Consider the following 25,455-nt stretch of genomic DNA (forward strand, 5'->3'; position numbering starts at 1 on the left):
AGACTTTGCCCCCTGCATGCTCTAGAAGGGATGATATCAGTCCTGTCCACTCCCTACCAGCGTCACTAAAGCACGGGTGTTATACTCAGGTCTCTTTCTCTTCCTTTCACTTAGTGAACTAACTGTTGTTGAATTGATTTATACCTTAGCACCGAAGAATAATGAGTTAAAGAGTTATTCAGAAGGGAGAATGTACAATGACTCAAAGCATTTAACTAGAAAAGTTCATAGAAAATACAAAAAGAACACATTAAACAGCACTTCATGAAAATGCAATCAGTCAAATCCAGAATGTAGGAAGTTCTACACAGTAAATTTTTAAGCATTTTTAATAGAAATATAGTTAATAGACAATGTTGTGTTAGTCTCAAGTGTATAGCAAAGTGATTCGGTTATACATGTATATATATTCTTTTTCAGATTCTTTTCCATTATAGGTTATTACAAGATACTGAGTATAGTTCCCTATACTATACAGTAGTTCCCTGTTGTTTATCTATTTTATATATAGCTGTGTGTATATGTTAATCTCAAACTCCTAATTTATCCCTCTCCGACCCCCAGCTTTCCCCTTTGGTAACCATAAATTTGTTTTCTATGTCTGTGAGTCTGTTTCTGTTTCTCTACGTGATACATTACCTAGTTTTTTCAATAAATATATGGGCATGAAAAGAAGAAGGTAGAGTAGGGTAACTATAGAGATTAAAAGAGACTTAGCGGACATTTCAACTTACTGCAAGATGTAGGTTTTCTAATTTGAGCAATTCTACTGAGATAATGGGAGAATTTAACATTGACATGGTTTTGGTGTTTTGAGGGAATTATTTTCACTTTGTTAGATATAAAGATATGGTGATTATTTGTTTACAAGCATCCCTATCTGTTAGAGATAGCTAAATTGCAGTATTTGTGGGTGAAATAATATGCCTAAGATTTTTTCTCCTCTTAAACTCCTTCAGCCAGAAAATATAGTAGGGAGTATAAAAGAAATAATACTGGGAAAAGTTTGATCATAATTGAAACAGAATGATGAGTACATGAGGTTCATTGTGTCTTTCAAACTTTCTGTCTGTTTGAAAATGTGCTTTTTCCCAAAAGCATTAGTTTGAGTCATAGTTTAATTTGAATCCTGGTTTTGCTGGGTGTTTGTACACCTGTAAAATGGGCATTGTGGTTCAGATTGCTTGCAGCATAATGAGAATTATGGAAACCAAGTGAAAGAGTAAAGAGTTTAACCCAGTGCCTAATTCATACGGAATGAATCAATACCTGGTTATCAATACAGATCAATACCTGGTAGCTAGGATGGTGTATCTGCTGTCACATGACAAAAATATAACCCCTTATGAGCCTAGTTCAATTCTCACGTAACTGACTTTTGTAAATCGCAGACCTTAAATCCATATTGTCCTTACACAACAGTAAGAAGCCAAAATAGAAAATGTTCTCACTCTACACACGTTTCCTTGACAGTCTGGAAACAATCAAAGCACCTGTAGGATGCATGGAGGAAAGGACTGTGGTATCAAGGGGACTGTGATTGGAATGTCAGATTGCCCTGACAAGATGTCTGTTCCTCAACAGTAGTTTAAAAAAAAAAATCATCATAGTCATTTTTCTGAGAGATTGCTAATAAATGCCTGTGAACACAGTTGAGCCCACCATGCACGAAAAGTCCTGTGAGCACGTAGAGCACTGACAGATTTCCCAGTTTGAGATACTCTCGTCTCTCCTTGACAGCTTGTGCTCAGATGACCCAGAGCAGGCTCTGAGTAACGTGACACTCCTTGAACTGAGTTTCAGCTGACTAATCAGCCACTTAGCCAGCCACTCAGTAGCCAGGATGTGTCACCCAAGTTTACAGGAAAACACACTGACTTAAAGGTGCAGGATTTCAGAGCAAACACAATCAACATCTCATCCGTCAATCATGTCAGTCAAATGGAACAGACTTGGACCCTGTCCCACAGAGTGTGTCCCTGAAAATTCATCCCTGTTTTGAGTCTCCTTTGAGTAAAATTACTGTCAGAGAGAGATGTTGAGAAGCATTCTGTTCATAATGGATTTTTTTTTTTTTAAGATAAGAAAAAGTATGAAGACGTGTTGGGGAAGATTTAGGAAACAATGTTTTGGTTAAACTCAAGATAACAAAACTGTATTTTTTCTTCTGTTCTCCCACAGAATGACATCACTCCTTTACATGTTGCATCAAAAAGAGGAAATGCCAATATGGTAAAACTATTGCTTGATCGAGGAGCTAAAATCGATGCCAAAACAAGGGTAAGAGTGCAGCCTCTTTATGTGCTTGTCCTTCTTCTCAGGAAGCAGGAGTACGTCTCCGAATACCTGTGGTGCTGGCTCAGCACTGGCTTTATCTTTGCTTCATTTGCTGTGGTGTCTTAGGAAATGACTGCTGAGTTTATTCTTCTTAAAATGGGATAATGATCCCTATTTATAAATCTTTAATACATGTTTAAATAGTGCATGGCTTTAATTATAGACGCTAAGGCCTAGGTCTCGAGTTTTAGTTGAGTTAAATTTTTAAGAATTGAGTCACTACTTTATACTGCAGGCAGAGCTATTGGGTCAATTTGCTACTAAGACTGACAGTGTTTCTACTTAAAAACAAACCTGTCTCCCTTTACACACTGCTGGTGGAAGTGGAAAATGGTGCAGCCACTATTAAAAAAAACAGTATGGAGGGTCCTTAAAAAACTGAAAATAGAACTAGCATATGATCCAGCAATTCTCTTTTGGAGTATATAGCCCCCCAAATTGAAAGTATCTTGAAGCAACATTTGCACAACCACGTTCATTGCAGCATTATTCACAATAGCCAAGAGGTAGAAGCAACCCAAATATCCGTGGACAGATCAATGGATAAAGAGAATGTGAGGTATATATACAGTGAAATATTATTCAGCCGTGCAAGGAAATCCTGTCACTTTCTTCAACATGAATGGGCATTGAGGATATTGTGCTGAGTGAAAGAAACCATTCACCAAAGTACAAATACTGTGCGATTCCACTTAAGTGAGGTATTTAGCGTAGACAAAATTGTAGAAACAGAAGCAGAACGGTGGTTGCTGGGGCTGGGGGGAGAGGGAAACGGGGAGTTGTTGTTCAGTGGGATAGAGTTTCAATTTTGTAAGATGAAGTTCTCGAGACGTCACACAACAGCATCAATGTGGCTAACACTACTGACCTGGGTACCTAGAGGTGGTTAGGAGGTAAGTTTTATATTTTGTGCTTTTTACCACAATTGAAAAAAATTTTTTAAACACAGATCAGTCTAGCTAGGTGTTTGACATGTTGCTTGTTCAGCGTGCTACATATAAGGAGGGGAAGAAGGGAAACTTAGAATCAAGTTGGAATCCCAGAAGGTGAGCTTAGCGGACGGACTTAGGTCGGCTGTGTAACCTTCTGTGTGTAATATCTCTATCTGAAAATAGAGAAAATTAGTAGCCATCTTGAAGGGTTGTTGCAGTGATCAAGCTAATGTTTATCAGCTGTGCTGGCATAAAGTAGACCAGAAACAAATTCCAGCCATTACTAGTACAGACATACCCTGGAGATACTGCGGGTTCAGTTCCAGACCACGGCAATAAATTATGCAAATACTGCACGTGAGTGAGTCACATGAATTTTCTGGCTTCCCAGTGTATATATAAATTATGTTTACTCTATGCTGGAGTCTTTTAAGTGTGCAATAGCATTATGTCTTTAAAATATACATACTTTTAAAAAATTGCTTTATTGCTAAAAAAAAAAAGCTAACCATTATCTGAGCCTTTAATAAGTCATAACTTTTTTTTGCAATGGTAACATAAGAATCACTAACTAGAAATCACCACAACAAATATAATAATAATGAGAAAGTTTGCAATGTTGTGAGAATTACCAAAATGTGACACAGAGACACAAAGTGAGCAAATGCTGTTGGAAAAATGGCTCCAATAGACTTGCCTGACGCAGGATTGCCACAAACCTTCAATTAAAAAAAAATGCAGTATCTGTAAAACACGATAAAGCAAAACACAATAAAACAAGGTATGCCTCTGTTAAGTCAGAGCGCCAAGGAACGTTAAACTTTTAACTAGGGATTTACTTTTTCAGTATTTCATGTGTTTGTTACAAGGTGTGAGTTAAGAGTGAGGCTCATAAAATGTGGTCTGACCATACACAGCCTCCTCTCAAAGGGTTTTCGATGTCTTGTAATTGTACCTCCCGTGCTTCTTCTTTCCAAGAATCTTGATCTCCATGTTTCTAAAACTGGCCTGGTAACCTGAACTTGATTCCCATAGTTCCTTGATACACAACATCTTTTATAATTCGATGCGTGTATTCACTCAGTCAGAGGATGATGACTGAGTGCCTGCTGGGGGCCCAGCTAGGTGGAGAGCAAGATGACAAGACACTTTCCCTACCCCCGTGCAGCTGCTGGGCGGTCTGTCCCCTGTGTACTCTGACCCGAGGACGGCCCAGCCATGGGGATTTGGCAGGAGACCCAGGCTTCTTTTTCTTGGTACCTCTTGGACCTGAAAACCATGTGTGTAGCGCCAAAGAAACTGGCTTTTCTGGAGAGGAGAAATGAAGGAAGATGAAGATTGACCCCAACAAGACTGTCTGACTGGGGAAGTGAACTGAAGGGAGGTCTTGGTGAACTGACTTGGCATTATTCGATAAGAAACCGTCACCAGCCTGCTAGAACTGCTTTTTTAAATGGCAGGGGTCTTCCACTGAGTATAGGCTATTTAAAATGATGGTGAGAAATAAAAATTAGAGAATCATTGCTTATGCCACTTGGTTACCAGTAGGGCTAAAGGATTACCTGTGAATAGGGAGAATTTTTGTGAGGAGGGAGAATTTTTGTGAAGAGAAATCAGAGCTACTGGAGCCAAGCAGGAAAGGGAATACCTGGATATCCAGATGGCGTTTTAGTGAGTGCGCCAGTTAGAAATTACCTTATTTCTCCCACTCTTGATACAACCATCCATCACCAGAGCAGTACAATTGCTTGCCAGTCATTTTGCATCATTTATCAAACACTTACTTGCTGTAGTTGGTACAGCGGGAGGAGGAAAGGGTACATAGGAAATTCAGGCCCCATCTTGCAGGGCACATAGTGTCACAGGGGAGGTCCAGGATAAAAACATACAGACACTTCTGGATAAAAGCATCAGAGGTATGGAGTACTGTGCTGTATGTGGGCAAATTCAGTACGCACTCAATTTCTTTTGCCCTTTTGCCTCCCTGTTTGAAAGGGTGTCTTACTTTAAACAAGGTGTCGACTGCTTGTGACCATCTATTCAGCTTTAACATGGAGTTACTTTTCTCTTGTGTTTTGTGAGTGACGTATGGATGTGAAGGAGACTTGGAGAAACAGGGAACGGAAAAGCCTGTCATTCTTCTGTTGTCCTGCAGGGAGTCGGGTGGGGGTGGGGTCTCACTCGGGCACAGACTGAATTCCTGGCAGACTGTGTGGAAGAAAGCACAGTGCATACCCCAGATATGTCGACTGTTGTGTGTTCTCTCCTTCAAAGCTTCCGTTCTCTCTTGCTGAAATGACTGAGCAGTGACTGGGTGTGTGGGTGAAAGGGAGGGGACCAGAGAAAATGTCAGAAAGCCCTGGGACAAGCCTAACAACAGAAAGCAAAATTTTTCACTAATTTTTTTTTTAATTGAAGTGTAGTCTGTTTACAATGTTGTGTTAATTTCTGTTGTAGCAAAATATTTTATAAATACAAGTTTTAATGACCCAATCCAGTAGTTCTTTAGAAAAATAAGATTATTATCTACCCATCCACCTCCTGCCAGGTACTTCCTACTTTCATAGATCCCTTGTTGCATCAACAATCTGACCTCCTCCACACCGGTCCCCCAGGTTTAGAGACAGGAAAACAATGCTGGATTTCACCCCAGGGGCCAGCACACTCTCAGGGACCTCGTTTGCTTGCTCTGCTCCCTGCATGTGTTGCCGACCTAGTAAAGGATTCAGTTTAAGAGCAGACTCGTCCTAGTGCCCTTTCAATCAAGGAAGTGAACTTTGAGTTGCGGTCAGAGTCATTTACGTAGGATCTGAGCAAGACCTTGCCAGCTGGAGAAGCAGGATGAGAGTGATTTTTTTTTTTTTCTTTTCCTAGTGCCTGATCCCTAGTCTTAAGTGTGACTAGCAGGTAAAATAATGACCTTAGGCAAGTGCATCCTCCCGAGTCTGAGTTTCCATCTCAGTAGAGACAGTGAGTTCTTCCCAGTGATTTTACAAGCTTTCCCAGCTGCTAGGGCACTGGAAAAATTGTTTTAAAAAAGAAAAGCTCAAAAAAAGAAAAAATTTTTTAAAAAGAAGATTTGGAATTGGTTTAAAAAAAAAACCCACTGAGAATAACTGCACAGAAAGGGAAGGAAGAAGGACTTCATTCTGCCTGCATCATCCCATCCCCCAGGCTAGCACTGCTCAGGGCCAAGAGTGACCTCCCCAACTAGAAAGAGTTCACCTCACCAAGAAGGGGAGAACCAGTTGAGCAGCCAGCTTCCACAGCCTTTGGGGGCACTGATGAAAGGGACTCACTTCCCTTTCACTCCAGCCAGAGACTGCAGAGCTGAGCCGAATAGAGAAGGGAAGGAACAAGGGGAAAAGAGCAGGGCTGTCAGCATCAGCCTCGTGGCAGGAATGACTGTGGGTCCCTGTGACCTGCTCTGCAGGAGACCCCAGCACCACTGAAGTAACCAGTGGCGAGCACAGCCACCACAGACCCACTGCAGTTGTCAGTGGTTTTTGCCCCACAGATACTCACATTCGCTGACACCAGCCACCTGAGTCCTTCCCTGCTCCTTACTGGGGCATGGCTATGGCACATCAGTTATAAGATGAGTTAAGTTCAAGGATCTAAGATACATCGTTGTGACTTTAGTTAATTATACTGTATGGTACACTCAAAAGTTGCTGTGAGAGTAGAGCTTTGATGCTCTCACCATGACAACAGTGTAATCTATGTGGGGTAACAATGGTGGCAAATGTGCTGAGATGTAAACACATTTCGAGGCAAATGCTTCAGTCTCGTCTATATGCAGCATCCTAATTTGTTTCTTTATAGAAATGCTTTTCTAGGAATGGCCACTTACAGTAGCCGCTGTTTCTTTCCATTTAACTCTTGCTCTCTGCAAACCTAGCACATGTATTTGCATACTTTTTGAAGAAAGATACTTGGCAATGGATGGTCCCTTGTCATTTTTGTTTTCCTTTGCACCAATTCACAGCCAAATCAGAGGCTCAATATGAACTCTAAGTTAGAGCCATTTTAAGACTTTGTGACAACTTCTGAGTTCTCCATCTCTTTTCACTGACTTCTCCATCCAATAATGAAGGTAGCTGGGCTTATATTTAGTGCCCCAGAGAATATGCAGGACTTCCAGATAGAGTCGGTAATATCAATACTCTGATTCCCAGAATGCTGCTCTAACCATGCCTCTCTCAACTTCCTGCCTTTCTAGCAAGGTGCCACTGCCCACATCCCCATATCACCCCATTACTACAGTATTACACTCAAAGCTGCACCTTGACACTCAGAAGTACATGTTTATCCTGTTTTCCCTTGATGTATGTTAGTAACGGTCACATCCTATTTCTTTTAATATCTCTCTCTTATTGCAGAGGAGACCTAATTACCACATGAGAGAGCCCTGGTAAACACCTTTGGTTTTTTACTGAAACACTGGAAGGACTGCATCTTAAGAGTTATAACAATGCTCTAGGGCTAAAGGGACCACACTAGGAATAAGTACAAAACTGAAAGAGACCCATTATTGAAAGCCTGAAAGCAAGTCCCTACAAGGTCTGGTGGTGTTATATTTTTCACAACACCCAGTACATAATTTTAAAATTACTATACATTAAATATATTAAATAATCTGAAGGAAAAGACATATAATGGATGAAGAAAAAGGGAATTTCAGGAGACATTAAGGAAACCTTCAAAAAAAAAAAAGGCAGATAGAAATCCTAGAATTGAAAAACATGAAATCTGAAATTTTAAAAAAATTCATTGGATGGAATAAACAGCTGATGGAATACAAAGGAAGAAAGAATTGGTGAACTTGAAAGCAAAGCATAAACATCATCCAACCTGAATAACAGAAAGCAAAAAGATTGAAAATCAAATTAACACCATGTCAACAATCTGTGGAATAATAGCAAGAGCCAAATAAAAACATACAATGGTGTTCAAGAGGCACAGGAGAAAGAGAATGGTGGGGGAAATATATATCCAAATTCAATCTTAAACTGCAACCAGCAAACCCAGGAAACTTAGCACCCCAAGAAGGATAACTACAAAGAAAAACACACAGAGGCGCATCATACTGAAACAGCTGAATGTCAAAGATTTTTTAAAAATGTAAGCAGCCAGAGGAAAAGATTCATTATAAATGGGAAAACAATGAGTATGTTATCTGACTTCTTATCAAAAACACTGGAGGCCAGAAGACAATGGGACATCTTTAAGGTGCTGAGTGAAAAATACCTGTAAATCTAGAATTTATAGCCAGTAAATTTCCATAATAAAAGCAAAATAAAGACAGTTTCAGATAAGCAAAAGCTGAGATAGCTTGTTATTTTCCAACCCATATGAAAAGAAATACTAAAGAAAGTTCTTCATTCTGATGGGAAAGGATGCTAGATGGAATGTGGATCTAAATAAAAGAGAGAAAAGTTAGAAGTCATAAATAATCAGATAAGGAACTATTTTTCTTAAAATTTTAAAAACTTGATTATAATGCATGCAAAAGTTAAATATCTATCCATACACAGAGGGAGGGTATAGCTGGAGCGGTAGAGCACATGCTTAGTGTGCACAAGGTCCTGGGTTCAATCCCCATTACCTCCTTCAAAAAATAAATACATAAATAAGTAAACCCAATTACCTCCACCCCCCCAAAACATTAAATTATATCTATAGCACAAAAGATGAAAGTAATAATGTAAGTGGAATTACAAGATTGTAGATTTCTCATATATGAAGTTACATAATATTAATTCAAAATACATTATACATAATATCAGTTACTATGTAATATAATTCATAATATTATTTAGACTGATAATTTAAGGATACGTATTTTAATCTCTAGAGCAACCCATAAAAATTAAAGAAAAGAAAAAAGAGATTTAGTTAAAAAGCCAAAGGAGCAGGGAGGATATAATTCAAGTGTTATAAAGTGCATGCTTAGCATGCATGAGGTCCGGAGTTCAATCCCCAGTACCTCCATAGAACAAAAACCTAATTAGCTCCCCCTGCAAAAAAAAAAAAAAAAAAAAAGCCAAAAGAAGAGATGGCCATTGATCTATATGATGAATCAATCATTAGAATACTAAATAAGACTCAGGTAACCCAAAAGAAGATAAGAAAGAACAAAAAACAAGAAGAACAGAGTGGAGAAATGCAGAGCAACAAAGACAGGAAGGGCGCAGGGGCAAAGTGTAGTTTTCTAAGCAGAAAGAACGACGGTAGGATTTTACCTTATTTTAGTTTAATTCTAAACATAGAATGTATGGCAAGACAATAAGGAAGAGCGTTAGAAAGAGCTTTTTCTCCCTCCTGTATATAAATGGCAGAAATGAATTCTTGATCTTAAAAGGAGATTGCTTGGTCTAGTAGAAGAAATCCAATCCCTCTGACGGAGGTGACGCTGCGTGGAACTTCTAGTGCCAACCGTTTCCTTGCACATGACCTTGAGGAGGTACATTAATGCTCTGGCAGCTTTCTCACCTATAAATGAAACTTCCGATGCCTTTCTCAGGAGTTGTTATAAAAATTCAGTAAGATCACAAATACAAAGTGTATGTGACAATAGAGGGGCCTCAAAAAATATCTTTTCACTTCCTCTCAGGCCAAATCTACAATTGCCTAACATGTACAAAATGAGGAAACAGTCAGAATTTTTAAAGAAAAATACAGATGTGAGAATAGCTTGCTCTTCGACTCTAATTGGTGCCTTTTATCTCTGGTTGTCTTTATAACTCTCCTCTCCTGAGCACTGCCTGCTTTTTCTTTCAGTGTTTTCAGTCTTCAGTTAAATATCACATCCTGTTTTATAGCCATGACATAGAAAAAAGTGTATTTCCACAGAGTTCTCCCTGCTCGATTTCCTTTTACTTCTCTACACTGAGTCTTTTGCTTAGGGGGAAGAGGGGAAACCTAGGGGATACTAATCAAAAGAAACGATGTCTCTTTCTGAAAGTGTTTCCCAAGTCATGAACTTGTATCATTTCAATATTGGCTTTGATCAAATTCAACCGGGTAAGGACATATTCTGGGTTCAGTATTCCTAAATGTGATGCTTTAATGCCCCACTTTCGTGCTTTTCAGAAAAACCAAACCTGAAAGAAAATCTTTTTGACCTTCAAGTGTGCGAGATTTTGCTCTTAGTCTTAACACTGGAGAGCATTTTGTACAGCCAGTAAAGTGTAGTTCCCCACCTCACTAATAAGATTACTGTCGCTGAAATGAAATATGAGATCTAGACTCTCCGGTTTATGTTGCTTCAGAATTCTGCCCAAGGGAATACTTATTCATTATGTGAGTGCTTTAAAAATCAAGGGAATTGGAAAAAGAATCACTAACCCCATGCAATTTCATTTCCCTCCCATAGTGTTACTATGGCAACTCCACATCCTCTCCGCTTCTCTCCTGTCCAACTGCATATGCTGCCTTTCTTGAGGGAGCTTCCCTTGAGCCCCAAGAACTGCCTTTGTCAAGCATTTTTCAACTGGAGGTCAAAACTATATACTGTTGGTCCAGGACCCATTCTAAGTAACACTGTACATTCATTGTATATTTCCAGAGGTTGGGAGCAGGTAAAAATCCTTATTTTGTGTTGGAAAGAGCATTGCTCCAATTTTAAAGAGAGCAGTTCCCTATGTAAACCAGTTCACTTCTATGTTGTGAAACACAATATCCACAGTAGCTCTTTTTTTAAAGCTTATAATGATTTTTTAAATTAAGTTTTTAATATTTTTATTGAGTTATAGAAGCTTATAATGTTTTGAATTAGCAAGAGGAAAAATCTTAGAGTAAATATTCCGATATTTCTCTTACTTTCTCATTCTTAATACTAAGAAGACTGAGTCATATTCTTCAGTGTAATTCTAATTTGTAAGTCACTTATCTATTGAGAATTTAATTTTTCTGGAAAGGTAAGACATTTTAATAGCACTTGCAAAGTACAAAATCAGTCTAGTCTGAAAAAAGTTAACAAGGAAAGGAATTTTTAAGCAACTAATTAGAAAACACTTTTAAAAGACTAGGCGAAAAACTCATTCATTGATTTATTTACTCGGTCATTTTTATTAAGCAACTTTCACAAACATGATACTGAGTTACCTTCTCTGAGATTCAAGTATCCCTTTTAAGCTAGTAACTATGTCCTCAGAAACAGAGTAGTTGGAATTATAATGCATGCCCACAAATAATTAAAATACCAAGTTAAAAGGCATAGGATCCCCAAAAGAGGTTCAGATAAAATATGAGGGGAGTCCTGATGGTAGAATAATGATGTCTAGCTTTGGAAAAGTCTTCAACAAAAAATTGTACTTTAAACGGTAAGGATTTGGGTCTCGGTGAAAGTAGAGAGGGAACTTTGAGGTACACGGAAGTCATGTGGGCAAAGCAGAGAAACAAGAAAATGAGAGGCTTTTACCAGGACCTGCAAATAGTTTAATTGAGCCAGAAGGGAAGGGAATTAGGGGAAGGTCAAGTGTAGCAGGGACTGATTTTGTAAGACTTGGAGTGCTCAGCTGACGAATTTAGACTTGGGTCAGGAATGACAGTTACTAAAGATCTTTTTGAACATAAGAGCATCATAATCAGAAAGTGCTTCAGGAAGGTGAATAAGCCACACCTATTTTAAAACCAAAGAAATTAGTTCAAAATTTAAATGTTTACTTTTTGCCCCCCCCCAAACTGGTATTAAGTAATGTCAGTGCCCACTCTTTTCTTTTTTTTTCTAAACTGAACTGTGAATCACTACATGGCAGATACTTTTCTGTCTCACTGTGGATCAGCTGGTCATGTCTCCGTCTTTATGACTGTAGGGAACTGTGATGTTAATCAAAGATCTTACATTAAGTCTAGGCACTAGTTTTCCACTGACCTGTGAATGTCCCAGCAGCCAGGCTGGCACTGCCTGTGCAGCCAGACAGTCGTGACACCTTGTACAGCTTCCTACTGAGGGGCATCACTCCTGCCGGGATTCTGGCTATTCGAAGAGCCATGCACCTTTGAAAAGTTTCAGAGCAGGTCTGCAGAAGATCCAAAGGAGTCAGCCGCTTGCAGTCAATGTTTAAAATACTGCAAGTAAAGCTACAGTTGAAAGAGCTAGAAATTGATGAGGCTTGGGGAACTAATGGACTTTATCATTAAAGCAAGGTGATTGAAGGAACAATGGCTAGAGTAAAAGCACTTCACAGCTCTTACACTGATAGAAAAAACTCTCATCTCTCCTGGCTGAGACTGTAGATTCTGTGAGTTTTTAATAAATACATACCAGAGATCAGATGTAGCAGCTGCAGAATGTAGATAAAGAAAGGTGAAGAGTGGCTGAAAGTTTGAGCAGAGCGGCTTTGTTTTAATAACTCCTCCCAAGATATGCCTTGTTCTGAATTCAGCCTGTGCAGCCTTGGATGAGTCATTTAACCTCTTTGAACCTTAGAGTCTTCATTTATAAAGTGAAGATTACACCTTGTATACAATGATAGAATGTCTTAGCGTTGCTTCAAAATAATACAAGAACAGAAAAAAGGTCAGGATACAGATGAATCAGAGTCGATCACGAGGTGACAGCTGTTGACACTGAGCACCTGCTACACCTAGTGGCTCATTACACTATTCAGTCTACTTTAGTCTGAAATATGTTTGAAGTTTTACATAATTAAAACTTTTTTTTTAGAAAGGTGAAACCAGCAAAAAAATGAATGTCTGTAAGGAACAGTAGAGTTCAAAAGGATTAAGGAGGTGAGATAGATTTTGCTCTGAGATAGCCAAACATTGTGTTCCATGTGTAGCATTTTGCTTGGGGGAAGATCATTTTCAAAGATAAATGAGTTGAGCGAAAATAATTATTTTGCCTGTGTGTGACCATAGTTTGAAAATGCCTACACATTATCTGCCACCTCTTACATCTTAGAGTCTACTTAATGAAAAAATGAAAGAAACGAATTTGACCTTTTAGTTCATTAAAGACAGTCACACTTGGAGGATGTGAATTTTGTGTGTGTGGGAAGGTAAATGTGATCATCATATTATTTCTCCTCCAGTTATTTTCAGATTTGACATCATTGGGAAGACATTTGGACTTTATGGTATTTTTAATTTGCTCCCAGATTTTATTTTATTCTATTTTATTAGCAAAGTGTTGTTTCCAACTTGAAAGCCTGTTATATTGCCTTACTTTGCTTTATAAGAGCAAATGTTTTAAATCAGCATAAAAGGCAGAATATTTAAACATGCCCAAAAAATATACAAACCAGCTCATGTAATATTTGCAATATAAATCTCATTTTTCAAAACATTTTATTTCTATTGAGATTTGGCTAGGAGTTTAAAAATAGGATTGTAGTTTATTGATTAAATATCAAGATAATCAGGCTTACTTTCAAGATCTGTTCACACAACCTGGAAAGTGATTTCAGTACATTGAATCAACTTTTGATGTATTTGAAAATGTGACTATTCTTAAGGTAAGTCTTAAGTGTCAGCAGAGGGAATCTTCATGTTGGGGAACACACAAACTGGGTGTGTGAAAACTTCTCTGTATGGTTTGCGGCCACTCAGATAGTTTGAAGTGAATAAGTTTCCATTTCCTTAACTCCCCATTAATTCTCCTTTCCCACCTATTTAATACAGTAATCCTCCTCCCTTAGTACTAAAGAAAGGCCCCAGGGTGCAAAAGCTCTGCGGGGAAGGGGTGACGGAGAGGGGCAGAGGGAAGAGTTCAAAATACTGGTGTCCTGTTAAGAACTGCATGACTCTAATGATTACATAACCAACTCTCCAGCATGTCATATGCTTAGAAATCAAAAGTGAAGAACCTAATGGACTTGTCTTATGATAGATCATTGAAAAAAAAAATCCTTGATGAAAGATTATTAAGAGATTTGTGGCGTGTAGTTGAGAAGGAGTTTAGAGAATTAGTGACCCTGCCAAAACAAAAGCTGGTCTGCTTGTTCATGCAGAAAGATGTCTCAGCACTAACATTTATAGAGACAAAACTGGGACAGTGCTGGTGCTGGATCCTGCCTCATTCTAGTAGTGAATACTGTTCATTGTCAGATACATGGACTAGTGGTGAAAAGAAGTACATCTCACTTAGAGAGGAATTTTTCATAAATTGTTGCTCTTGCTTAACAATCACAAAATGTGTAACATATTTTTGCTGTTTTGATCAGTTGTGTTTGAATAATTACGACCATTCCAGTCAGTTTTTTTGTTTGTTTGTTTCGGTTCTTAAATAAAGGCTTATGTTCTCAGGAAATCTTTAAGCCTTTTTCAAATTGAAATTTATATATTTTCACGGCAGAGAAATATATGATAATCAATTAAAAAAACAGTCAAGCATAAATATATTACATGAACATAAAATTATATGGGGAAAGTAGAATGGAAATAGACATGCAGGAGGAAAAAGGACCAATGTAAAATTCCTATTACAAATTCCTAATGCAAAAGTTTGTAATTTTTTCCTCTACTGTCTCAACATTTTAATTTTTTTAATTTCAAAATTTTTTTGTTTTTTTAATTGAAGTGTAGTCATTTTTTATTTTAAAATTTTTTAAATTGAGGTATAGATGTGTATTTTTTTTTAAATGGTGGGTATCAAATTACTTACAGTATTTAGATTCCACTGGCTAGTCAAAAGAGTAGTGGAACAGTTACATTTTAAATGTCAGTTTTCTAGTATGTGGGAAATCACACACTTGGCAACTACTCAAACTTATGAAAAATGTAGTTCTCTGGATGAAAATGTAACATTTTATGAGATAAAGATGAGTAAATGTTCAAAGCTCACTGGTCCACAGGCTGTTGGACACTGTGCTGAATCTTGACAAGATACACTCATTTATAGAATTTCCCACTGAACATGACAGAGGATGTTGCCTTGTTCGACAGGACGGTCTGACGCCGCTGCACTGTGGAGCCAGGAGTGGCCACGAGCAGGTGGTGGAGATGCTGCTCGATCGAGCTGCCCCCATTCTCTCAAAAACCAAGGTAAATTCTCTTCAGGTTTTGGGCATCACGCTGTATTCATCTCTGAACCCCTTGGCTAGTTACTTCACCCAGGCTATGGATGACATAGGAGATGCCATAGTTTGGGTTTAGCACCAAATCTTTGTAGAACCTCGAAATTAAGCTGGGGTTTATGCGGCCTCCAGATGGAGTTGTGTGTGTGTATTGCTTTTGTCTTTATTTTGTTTTGTTTCGGGAACTCTTACTGCCTGATTTTATTCTATGGAATTTTCATAGCCCAGTAATGGTTTGCTTGTTGGGGAAGGACTACAAGATCTGCTGGCTAAAATCCAGGTGCTGGTGCTCTTTCTCCAGCCTCTGAGTTTATTTCCTGAGTGTTCACAGACTAGTAAAAAGGCCAAGATATTCCTTAACTGATAAAGCCTGGAAACTTTGGAAAGATTGCACCTTGCTTGGGCATTTGAAAAAGTGGACATATCTGAAAGGAACACACAATGATTGCCTGAAAAAAATTAATGTTTTACTCAATATCTCCTGGATTTTTAAATAGTAAAAACATCTGACACTGTTTGAAAAAGAGACTATTTGTAAGTAAATTTAGGGGCATCCAAACTACCTCTGGGTCATAACTATTTTTATAAATCAAACCAGTGATTTTTGAGAAGTTATATTAAGCTTTATAAAGAGCCTTAATTTCTAAACATTATCAAAACAAGAAAAGCACATTATTACTCCTGTTTGCCCTCTGGTCAGTGTTTCCTCAGCAACTCTAGTGAAGGTGGACAGGGTCACGGTGGTCTGAACTCCATCCCTCATTTGAAATGCAGGGTTTAGATTGGCGAGTCATTGGAGGTACCTGTCCAACAGAATTAAACAGCCACCACTGTTCACTGTATGCGATGACATCTTGGATTTTCTGTGCTTCTCATCTAAACCATTCTGTTTGCTCTTTCTCCTTTCACATAGTCTGTATCTTCTTTCCACCCCACTGCTGTCTGTGAGCCATGTCATCTTCCTGAGCCATTGTAATGGCCTTCTGAGTGGTCCCCCGTTTCCCCACTTTCCCTTTTCCCATCCAGTTCTCATTTTGCAGTCAGCGTGGCCATGGAAACTGTCAACCAAATCACATCAGCCTCCTGCCTAAAAAGCCTCCAGTTAATCCCTATTGTACTCTTTTAAAAGTAGTTTTCATTTTATCAAAGCAATGGAGTGAAAAGCCAGTCATTGTCTCATCTTCCTTCTCCTACTGTTCACCTCATTGTCTTTTTGGTTTTTTTCCCAGAGAAATCTCCCTCAGTTTTTTTCTTCTATGCTTTTGACATGCAAGAACATCTTCTTATTCTCTCATTGCTTCTTTTCTTAAAGCATCCAGTTCTTGTTTTATGGATGCAATACATTCTGCTGCCTTTCTGAGAACACTCAAGGTAACTTTTCTTTACACTCTTGATGCCTGCCGTCTGTCCCTTACTCCTCAGATTTTCTTTTTTCTGTTTGTTGGCTTTGGCTCTCTCTGTCGTGATGGGAATTGCCCACGAATGTCTGTACCTGCCCATAAGTGTCAGGCACTCCCCTTTGAGTGCAAACTCCCTGAGGGCACACGGGGCTCCTCTCAGGTGTATCAGGTGGAGGTGGTTTGGAGGAATCCTTAACGTCAGGATGAGTTTACCTTTCCTCTGGGAAGTTCAGTTTTTTGAAAGTCGCATCCTCTAACCTTTTGCAGTGTGCATCTGGGTGAATACATTCAGAGTCAGAAAAAGGAAAAGGCGCTGCCATTCTCCTGGTCCTCTCCGCGTACCTTGGTCGTCACGGTGGTTACTGATACTTACACAGTGGTTACTACATACCAGGCTTGAAGCACTTAACATATATGAACCCATTTAATCCTCACAGTATCTTTTTGAGGTACTAGTTTTACTATGATGCTCTTTTTATAGCTGAGGAAACTGAGACCCAAAGAGAGATGTCACAGCTAGTGGCAGAACAAGGATTTGAACCCACGCAGTTGAACTCTAGAGACCACGCTCTTAACACCTGTCCTTCCTCCTTCCTTGAGCACCTCTTCTCAATCCAGAGCCTCACCACTGCCCTCTGCTCTGCCCTGGCCCCTGCATCCACAATAGCTTTCCAGAGATTAAATTCCTGGTTTCCTGCAAGGTACAAGGGGGGCAGTCATCTGGCTTTGCCGGGTTGGAGCGGCCTGGAGACCAGACAACTCTGTAGGCAGGGAGCCAGTCCTTCTTTGGGGCCCCCAAGCTTCATCTTTATCCTCCAAGGTACTATGTTTCCATGTGTTTTGGCCGTTTGAGAGGTAAATCTGTTGTTTTTATTATACCCAGTGGTATGCTGGAGCCAGATCGTTGGTTGAGTCTATTATGTACATCTTTTCCCAATTCCGTGTTCAGAAACATCACGTTGACAGCTTGAAATTGGTCCTAGTAGATTTTACACCATGGAAATTGGCGAATGTTACATATCAGGGCTTTTCTTTTTCAAAGAGCTGTTAAACATTTTTCAGCACGCCACTGATCATACCCCTCAACAGGCACTCGGGATTTAGTTTCCTCTCTTCCACTAAATGAAAATCTTTTCATATTCCCGTTTGTAGACATTGCATATCTGCTCTCATTTCCTTTCCCATGTTGTGTATGTGAGTATGTGGGTGTGCATGCACACATATGTGGGTGTCCTGTGGGTTTTACCTTTTTAAATTCCATGAATGCTTTTTTAGTGGAGTTCGTGAAGGGATGGATAAACACCGCTGGGACATCTACCACGTGCATCCGGAAGTCCCTCCGCCCGCTGCACTGACAATCACTTCCTGTCCACATCTGTCTCATCTCTCATTCTGCTCTTTACCATTTCCCAGCCAACCAGCGTTCTCCCACCTCCTAAAATACACCAGGCTTCTTCTCTTTTCCTCTCCCTCAGGCTGAGTTCCCTCCGTTTGTCCCAGATCTCTGCAGTCCCCACACAGTTCTCAACTCAAATGCCATCTTCTCAGAGAGGCCTTCTTAGATTCTTATCTTGTTTGCCTTCCCTTTCTTCAGTAAAGTGAAAGCAAGAACTTTGCCTTATTCAGAGCAGTGCCCCAAGCATCTAAATCAGTGCCCATAGGAGACCTTCACTACATACTTGTTGAATGAATACTGAGTGAATGAATGCATTCCTGACTTTCAAACCATCTGTCTAATTCTTCAAGGCTTTCATCTTTCTGAGCTAAGAAAGACCCTCACGCTGGATTCCTGTTTTTAGCTTGGTGAAGATGCCGTTCGTAACAGGACCCCCTCCGCAGGGCAGATGATCATTACTTTCTCTTTGTCACCCCCTCCTACACGGCGGTTTTGCACATCGTTGGAGAATTTCCTTCCTTTATTGACACTGCCTCCCATTTCTGCTCTCCACTAAATCATTCGTTCTCTCAGATTTTGTGTTTTTGTTTACTTCATGTTTTCCTCTAAGACTGTATCAAAACATAAAGCAAGAGAACGTTTTGGCAGGAAGTAGACAAGTACATATGCTGGTGGGTGGCAGCGTCTCAAATGGGAAACGTTCCCGTCCTTTGTTGCACCTTAGTTTCTACTTTGGTTCAAAAATGTTGGAGTGGGATTTTTTAGGCAGAAATATCCTGATTGACTGACAGTGTATGAAGGCTTTAAATTGGCACAAATATTTATAAAGGTCTTCTATACATGCAGTGCGGCTCTCTGCTGGGCAATATGGGGAAATTATAACCCATGAACCTCTTGCTCTCAAGAAACACAGATAGTTGAAATATATAACTTGGTGAGTGATACCAGGAAAGTGGCTAAAGGAGGCTTGTTTTTTTTTCTTATCTTGAGCTCCTGTTTTATATCATTCATAAATCAATTAGGGGAATTTAAGTTAGCCCAGAGGATTCAGAAATACCTAGTTCATCAGTGTATATTTAGTGTATCATTATTTTCAAAGTTCACTGATGACAGTTTTTTTGGAAATGGAATTTGCTGTCACTTGTTCCCCTGACATAGCTTAACCTGGGTTACAGTAATTAATAGAGCCTCTCTTGATAATTGGATTCTCTCGGAACTTCCCAGGTTCCTCCATGTTGTCTCCTCATTTAAAGGAAGCTTTAAAGGCGTGCTTGCCTGAAAAGACTGACATCTTAATACCTTGTTTTTGCCTTCATGAGGAAGCATGAGCTGAATGCTAAATGTCACTCTAGCCTTTTTAAAGGTTTCATTTACCTTTGACCCCATTTACGTCTCCTCTCAGCTCTCTTAATGATTTTTTACTTACTCATGTTGCACATGATGAACTGTGTCATTGAACCCAGTTGAAATAAACTACCTGCGGCAAGCATTAGTTAATGAGTTGTCAGAGCTCTGCCTTTCCTCGTCATAGACACGTGGGGGCACCAGATTGATGGGAAAGGGAAAAATTTTCCATTCTACATTGATGTGAGATGAAATGTGTTGTGTTCAGGTCTTCTTTTTTAATTGACCAATATAATATTCAACACCAAGTATTAGTAATACAGAAGGACAAAATAAAAACCAGTCTAGTGAATACGAATCTGTTTGCCTTTATTTTATCCTTTTCAGTCTTAAATATTAAGAATTCCAGCTCACTGCGAATGCAATAAATAGTGAACCTTAGTACAACTCACACTTTTTAAATCAGAAAAATAAATTATCTTTGGAATTTTTTTAAATTGATATAAGGGGTGGGGGAACTAGTTTGGAAAGTAGCTGCAATTCAAAACAGTTGCCGCAAAACCTCTTAGAAAGAGAAGGTATTCCGTGTGAAAATCTAGGATTTTCATCTGTTCAGATTTGTATTGTATTTTACGTTTGGTGGCATGTTTGCGTTTGAAAGGTACAACAGTAAACTCTGCTTTTCTTATATGTTCCAGAATGGACTGTCTCCGTTGCACATGGCCACACAAGGGGATCATTTAAACTGCGTCCAACTTCTCCTCCAGCATAACGTGCCCGTGGACGACGTCACCAATGACTACCTGACCGCCCTGCACGTGGCTGCCCACTGTGGCCATTACAAAGTCGCCAAGGTTCTCTTGGATAAGAAAGCTAACCCCAACGCCAAAGCCCTGGTGAGTGGCCGAGCTGCCAAGTCCAGCCCGCGTTGTCTTGCTGACCACAAGCTACCCTAGCGTGGGATTCTTTTTCAGGAGGTGAAAATGGAAGGTGTGGTTAAATAAAGTGTACTCCTTGTGAACCTACAGACAGCCTTCTGGGAAATCTGTAAACCCTTCTATTTCTGACATGAGCAAGACCAGTAAGGCTAAATCATTAACCTCTTTATGGTCACACTGCTGATTCTCTTATGTGAATGAAACCCAAAGACTGTACAAGTGTAAAAAGACTAAGGTGGTCAACTTTATCTCATGGTAGGTAAAGTTATAACTCTGTGAATTAAAAGTTTTTTCCTGAGATTGAAAAATATAAGGCAAAATGATTTTAAAAAAAACAAAAACTTCATCTGACACATGAGAAGTCTAAGAATTTGTGAGTGGAAATTTGATGTTAACCACGTAAGGTAATGAAATTATCTGCCATCTCCTTTTCCTCATGATCCAAAACTTTGGTCACATTTGTCATCTTACCTCCTACAGTGATTTGCTGTTTTAACCCTTAGCTGTACTGTGTGGTTTGGTTTTCACAGTGAGATGGTGTTTGTTGTCTTTCGAAAAATAAATTGTCCCAATTTAGTAAGCAGTTTCAATTTAGCTCAGGATAAGCACCCAAGTGTAGGAAAAAATATGACACCAAGTGCTAGGGAAAACGTGTGGGTTTCCTAGCAGCTTTGCTGTAAAGGCTGTCACCTGCTCAGCCGTTGGAGGAAGGGTCTCTGCCCCCTTTGCAGCTGATGGGGTCCCCCTGGCTCGGGGATCTGCAGTGTCTTTGGGGCTCTGCAGGCTTGGAGATTTGGAATGGGCGGGAAAGGATGGGCAGACAGGAGCCCTCCCGGCCCCAGGCAGCTCCACTGCCATCGTGATTCTGAAAGCTTTTCCCAGCGCAGCATTTCAAGAACAGTTGACCAACCCAGACATATCTTTGAATTCTGAGAAGGGAGGGAAAGAAAGGAGCAGTCATGACTCATTTTTCCGTGTAAGAAAAAAGCCTTCCAACGGGGTGTGGGCCTCCACTCTCCTTTCCCTCTGACTCTGAAGATTTTATAACACGTGCAGGTTTTGGGGGGTTGTAGCCAGCCATCCTTGGATGGACTATGTATGGCCAGGCAAATGGCTTCAAATAATCCACGGAAGCACCCGCGGTGACTTTAACCTACGCTGTCACAGTGGACCCTGACATTATGTGGTTCTCTATAGTGACTAAAATATGCCCCATGGTCTCAATTAGCAGGCAGTACAGTGTGGTAGGGAATTTGTTCAAAAGCAGGTTCTTTTATTAAGTGAAATATTAAACCAAATGATGCAAATGATGTTGGGTTGTTTAACTTTCTGCTTCCTTGGAGTAAGCACCTACTTGAATCTTAAAACTTGGAAGAAGAAAAAACATTTAAGATGGGTCTTGCAGTTGTCCTAAAATGCAGCAGAGAAGTCAGAATAGGCATGCAGGAAGTTTTTACATCGAGGGAAAATTTTTGGCCCAGATGTTTTTAGTCTGTGTTCAAAGCGAGGTAGGGGAGGGATGTATAATTTAAAAGAGTGAATTTCAGAATACAGTAGTCTAAGAAAATGCATGACCATTTTTCCTTAGATACCGGGAGACTGGGACCAAAATTGGCTTCCTGTTCATGATTACGAAAGCACCTTGGGTTCTTGGGAGCAGGTCGACTACCTATGCTTGCAGAAAAGAATCTACATTCGATTTAACCCCTTGTTGTTTCTGCTCATTTCCAAATCTTGATAGAACGTTACGTCAGCAAAAATATTTTACCGTACACAATGGAAGTAGATTTCAGTGGAATGTGATCAAATTGATATTTATCTTTCTCCCTTGCAGAATGGCTTTACCCCTCTTCATATTGCCTGCAAAAAGAATCGAATTAAAGTAATGGAACTCCTTCTGAAACACGGTGCATCCATCCAAGCTGTAACCGAGGTGAGAGAGGGAGGATTTCTGCGCTTCCGGGTGCCGGGAGTGCAGCCTCAGCGGCCAGAGTCCTAGAGCCGTCCCCCACAATGTGCTTGTTTTGCTGTGTGTGGTGTTAGATGACTCTCTGAACCCTTCACCCAAGGGGCTGCCAGTCCTAAGGAAAGCAGACAAGAGTGTGGGTGGGTGAGTGTAAATACATCCTGTGATGAGAAGTGTAGCCCAGACACGTGTCATGCTTAAAGGTGAGCGGTGCTGTCACTCAAAGCGTAATTTATGTGAAATCCTGTAGTGCAGTCCTTCTCAAATCCTACACTGCAGTGCTTGTGGGTGGTTTTGCCCCCCAAGAGGCATTTGGCCATTTCTAGAGATATTTCTAGTTGTCACAACTGGATCGTACTCCTGGCCTCTAGTGAGTAAAGGCCAGTGGTGCTACTGAACCTTTTACAGTGCACAGGCCAGCCTCCCACAACAAAGAATTCTCTGGCTCAAAATGTCATATGTGCTGTGGTTGAGAACCCATGCATAACATAACCTCTGAGTATTTCTGAAATAAGGATTACTTTCTGTGAAAACTCAGAATGCTGAAGGACTAGCTCTAGGTTTCTTTCATACAAAATGACGCAGAACTCCGAGAAGTGATCCACTGGGACGTCCACCCTTCAGACTCATGCCATCCCCCAACCCCCCAGCACACTGGTCCCCCTGGATTCCAGCCATTGGCACTTCCCGAGACTGGACTCCCTCCTGTTCATTCCATATCTCTGCACCCTCCATGTGCCACACCTCCTGTCCAGTCTGGTCCTGCCTGCCTTTCAGGACCAGATCTGGGGCCACCTTCTCCTCGGAATCCTCCCCTAACCTGTGGCCTGATCTAGGAGCTCCTCCTCAGGACCATCACCACATCCTGGGCACATTTCCATCAAAGCTCTTGTCCATCTGACTTACCTGTGACCCAGCCCCTCCCCTGGCTCCCCAAGAAACTGCAGGCTCCAGCAAGGCAGGCCTGAGTCTTACTGGTCTTAATGTACCCAGTAGATCCCATAGTAGATCATTCAGTCAAGGTTTGTTGAATGCATACAGGATCGGAAACAAACATAAAGACTAAGGTCTAGTCTAGGAGTTGTTGCTTTGCCTCAGTTTCTTATCTGCAAAAGAAATGTTTGCCCTGATTTCTAACACTTCTAACTGAAATGCTAAATGATTGGAAATATGAATCCTGATTTGCTGTGAGTCTTCTGGCTTCATGGTAGGTACCCAGTTATTTTCATTATAAAAAAAGTAAGTTTATTCTCTGTGCACGGCAACCCTTTTTAAAGATCAGAATGGGCTCTGAAATAAAAGGAGATTTTTATTTTTATTTTGGGGAGAGGTAGTTAGGTTTTTATTTTACTTATTGGAGGTACTAGGGATTGAGCCCAGGGCGTTGTGCACACTGAGCACACACTCTACCACTGAGCTGTACCCTCCCCCCCAAAAGGAGATTTTTGACTCATGTCCAGAAATGCCAACCCGTCCTGAGAAGTTTCCACTGCCAGCCCTGAGCTCCCTAAGAGCTTGGAAAGGTGGTGCTGACCAGGATGAGGGCTCTGCCTCATGTATGTCCTAACGACTCCCCCTGCTGATGGGAAAGGGTACCGAATTATAACAAATCTTTCCCCTGCTGTCATCGGTTCCCACTGTTTGAAGTCCCAGCAACCAGACTTCCTCCTCTTCTGTCTTCATTCTCACTTTCATTGTGGAGAATTCCTTTTATGTATTCTTTAACACTACTCAAATTTCTGTTGAAATAGTTATCTCCTTCTGTTGTAGCGTTTTCTAGCCATATTAAATATTTTTCCCAATTATGGTGTTTATGATGTAAGTGGAATTAAATTCTGAAAAACTGGAAATGGACTCATTTTATACAAAAAATACCAATGTTTTGGGAGGTGTGTGTGTATGTGAGTCAGACTTGAAACACACATGAAAATTAAGGTTCAGTCTAGTGACCCTTGTTATATTTGCCTTAATTTTATCACCTTAATTTATAATACTCAAAAAGTTAAAAATTTAACTGATTGGAACAGTTAATGGTGATCTGCCCATTTATCAGAGAGATGGCTTTATGTTCCTATCCTGCTCTTTCACATATATAGAATCAGTTACTCTGAGTGCAGAGGCGTCCTTGTTAAAGGCCAGAATAGGATCTGAAATAAAAGTTGACTTTTTACTATTGTGTATGTAATCACATGTGTGTCCCCTCTCCACACACACACACACACACACACACAGTCGTATGAATAAGAAAGGCTTAGTAGCAAAGGGAAAAAAACCTTCAAGTTATTTCTCTCTAAATTTTTTTCAAAATACTATATAAAATGAAATAAATCTTTAATGATTATGACACAGGCCTTTCATAATCACGGAACTTGCTTGAGGGAAATGATGATTATTGATCCATTTGTCTTATAGAATCTATGACATAGTGGTGATGTCTTGATGTTTTCTGATCTGATCAATAAACTGGTCAACTTAACATGGATGGTTGGATGGGTGGATGGCAGACAGGCAGGCAGGCAGACAAACCCATGGTATGACAAGCCAGCAAACTGACATCTCCCTCTTTCCCTTCAGTCGGGCCTCACCCCAATCCATGTTGCTGCCTTCATGGGGCATGTAAATATCGTGTCACAACTAATGCATCACGGAGCCTCACCCAACACCACCAATGTGGTAAGTATCCTTTTAACAACGCAGGTCCAACTGTGAGTATTTACAAAACAGGCAAAGATTGCTCCCGATCTGCTTATTTTTTGTGATAAGTAAATTAATCACTATTTAATTTAACAGAATTTGAGAATACCTGTGGTTTCCTTGACCTCAAAGGCAAGAGCCTTTCAGTCACTAGCTGGTCACAGATTGCTAAGATATAGGGACTGTGTGTTTTGCTACTGAATATTATGCTTTAAAAAGGAAAGTCTTGTGGAGGGAGAGAATTTTTTTCAATGGAAGCATTAAGAAGTGTTCCATGTTGAGAAGGTGGTTCAGACACTATCATTACTGTGATTCCAAGTAAACTCCAAAGTAATTTCTCTTGAGTGTGCTTGGCAGTGTTACAGCAAACTCATGGAAGCCAGCTCACTGTTGGAGGAAGATGCTGTTTTCCTACACTAAGCGTT

General features: G+C 40.1%; 1 protein-coding gene across 11 annotated transcripts in view; it reads left to right on the forward strand.

Moving 5' to 3' along the window:
* Nucleotides 1–25,455, forward strand: part of ANK3 (ankyrin 3) — a 591,977-nt gene that overhangs the window by 421,270 nt on the left and 145,252 nt on the right. For all 11 annotated transcript variants that reach the window (XM_072971465.1, XM_072971466.1, XM_072971472.1 and 8 more), the window contains 5 exons: nucleotides 2,182–2,280; nucleotides 15,162–15,260; nucleotides 20,131–20,328; nucleotides 22,205–22,303; nucleotides 24,911–25,009. In XM_072971465.1, coding sequence (XP_072827566.1) covers nucleotides 2,182–2,280; nucleotides 15,162–15,260; nucleotides 20,131–20,328; nucleotides 22,205–22,303; nucleotides 24,911–25,009 — 594 coding nt within the window. The remainder of the gene's footprint in view (nucleotides 1–2,181; nucleotides 2,281–15,161; nucleotides 15,261–20,130; nucleotides 20,329–22,204; nucleotides 22,304–24,910; nucleotides 25,010–25,455) is intronic.

This window comes from Vicugna pacos, chromosome 11 (assembly GCF_048564905.1).
Source record: "Vicugna pacos chromosome 11, VicPac4, whole genome shotgun sequence".
In the NCBI taxonomy this organism is placed as follows: Eukaryota; Metazoa; Chordata; class Mammalia; order Artiodactyla; family Camelidae; genus Vicugna; species Vicugna pacos.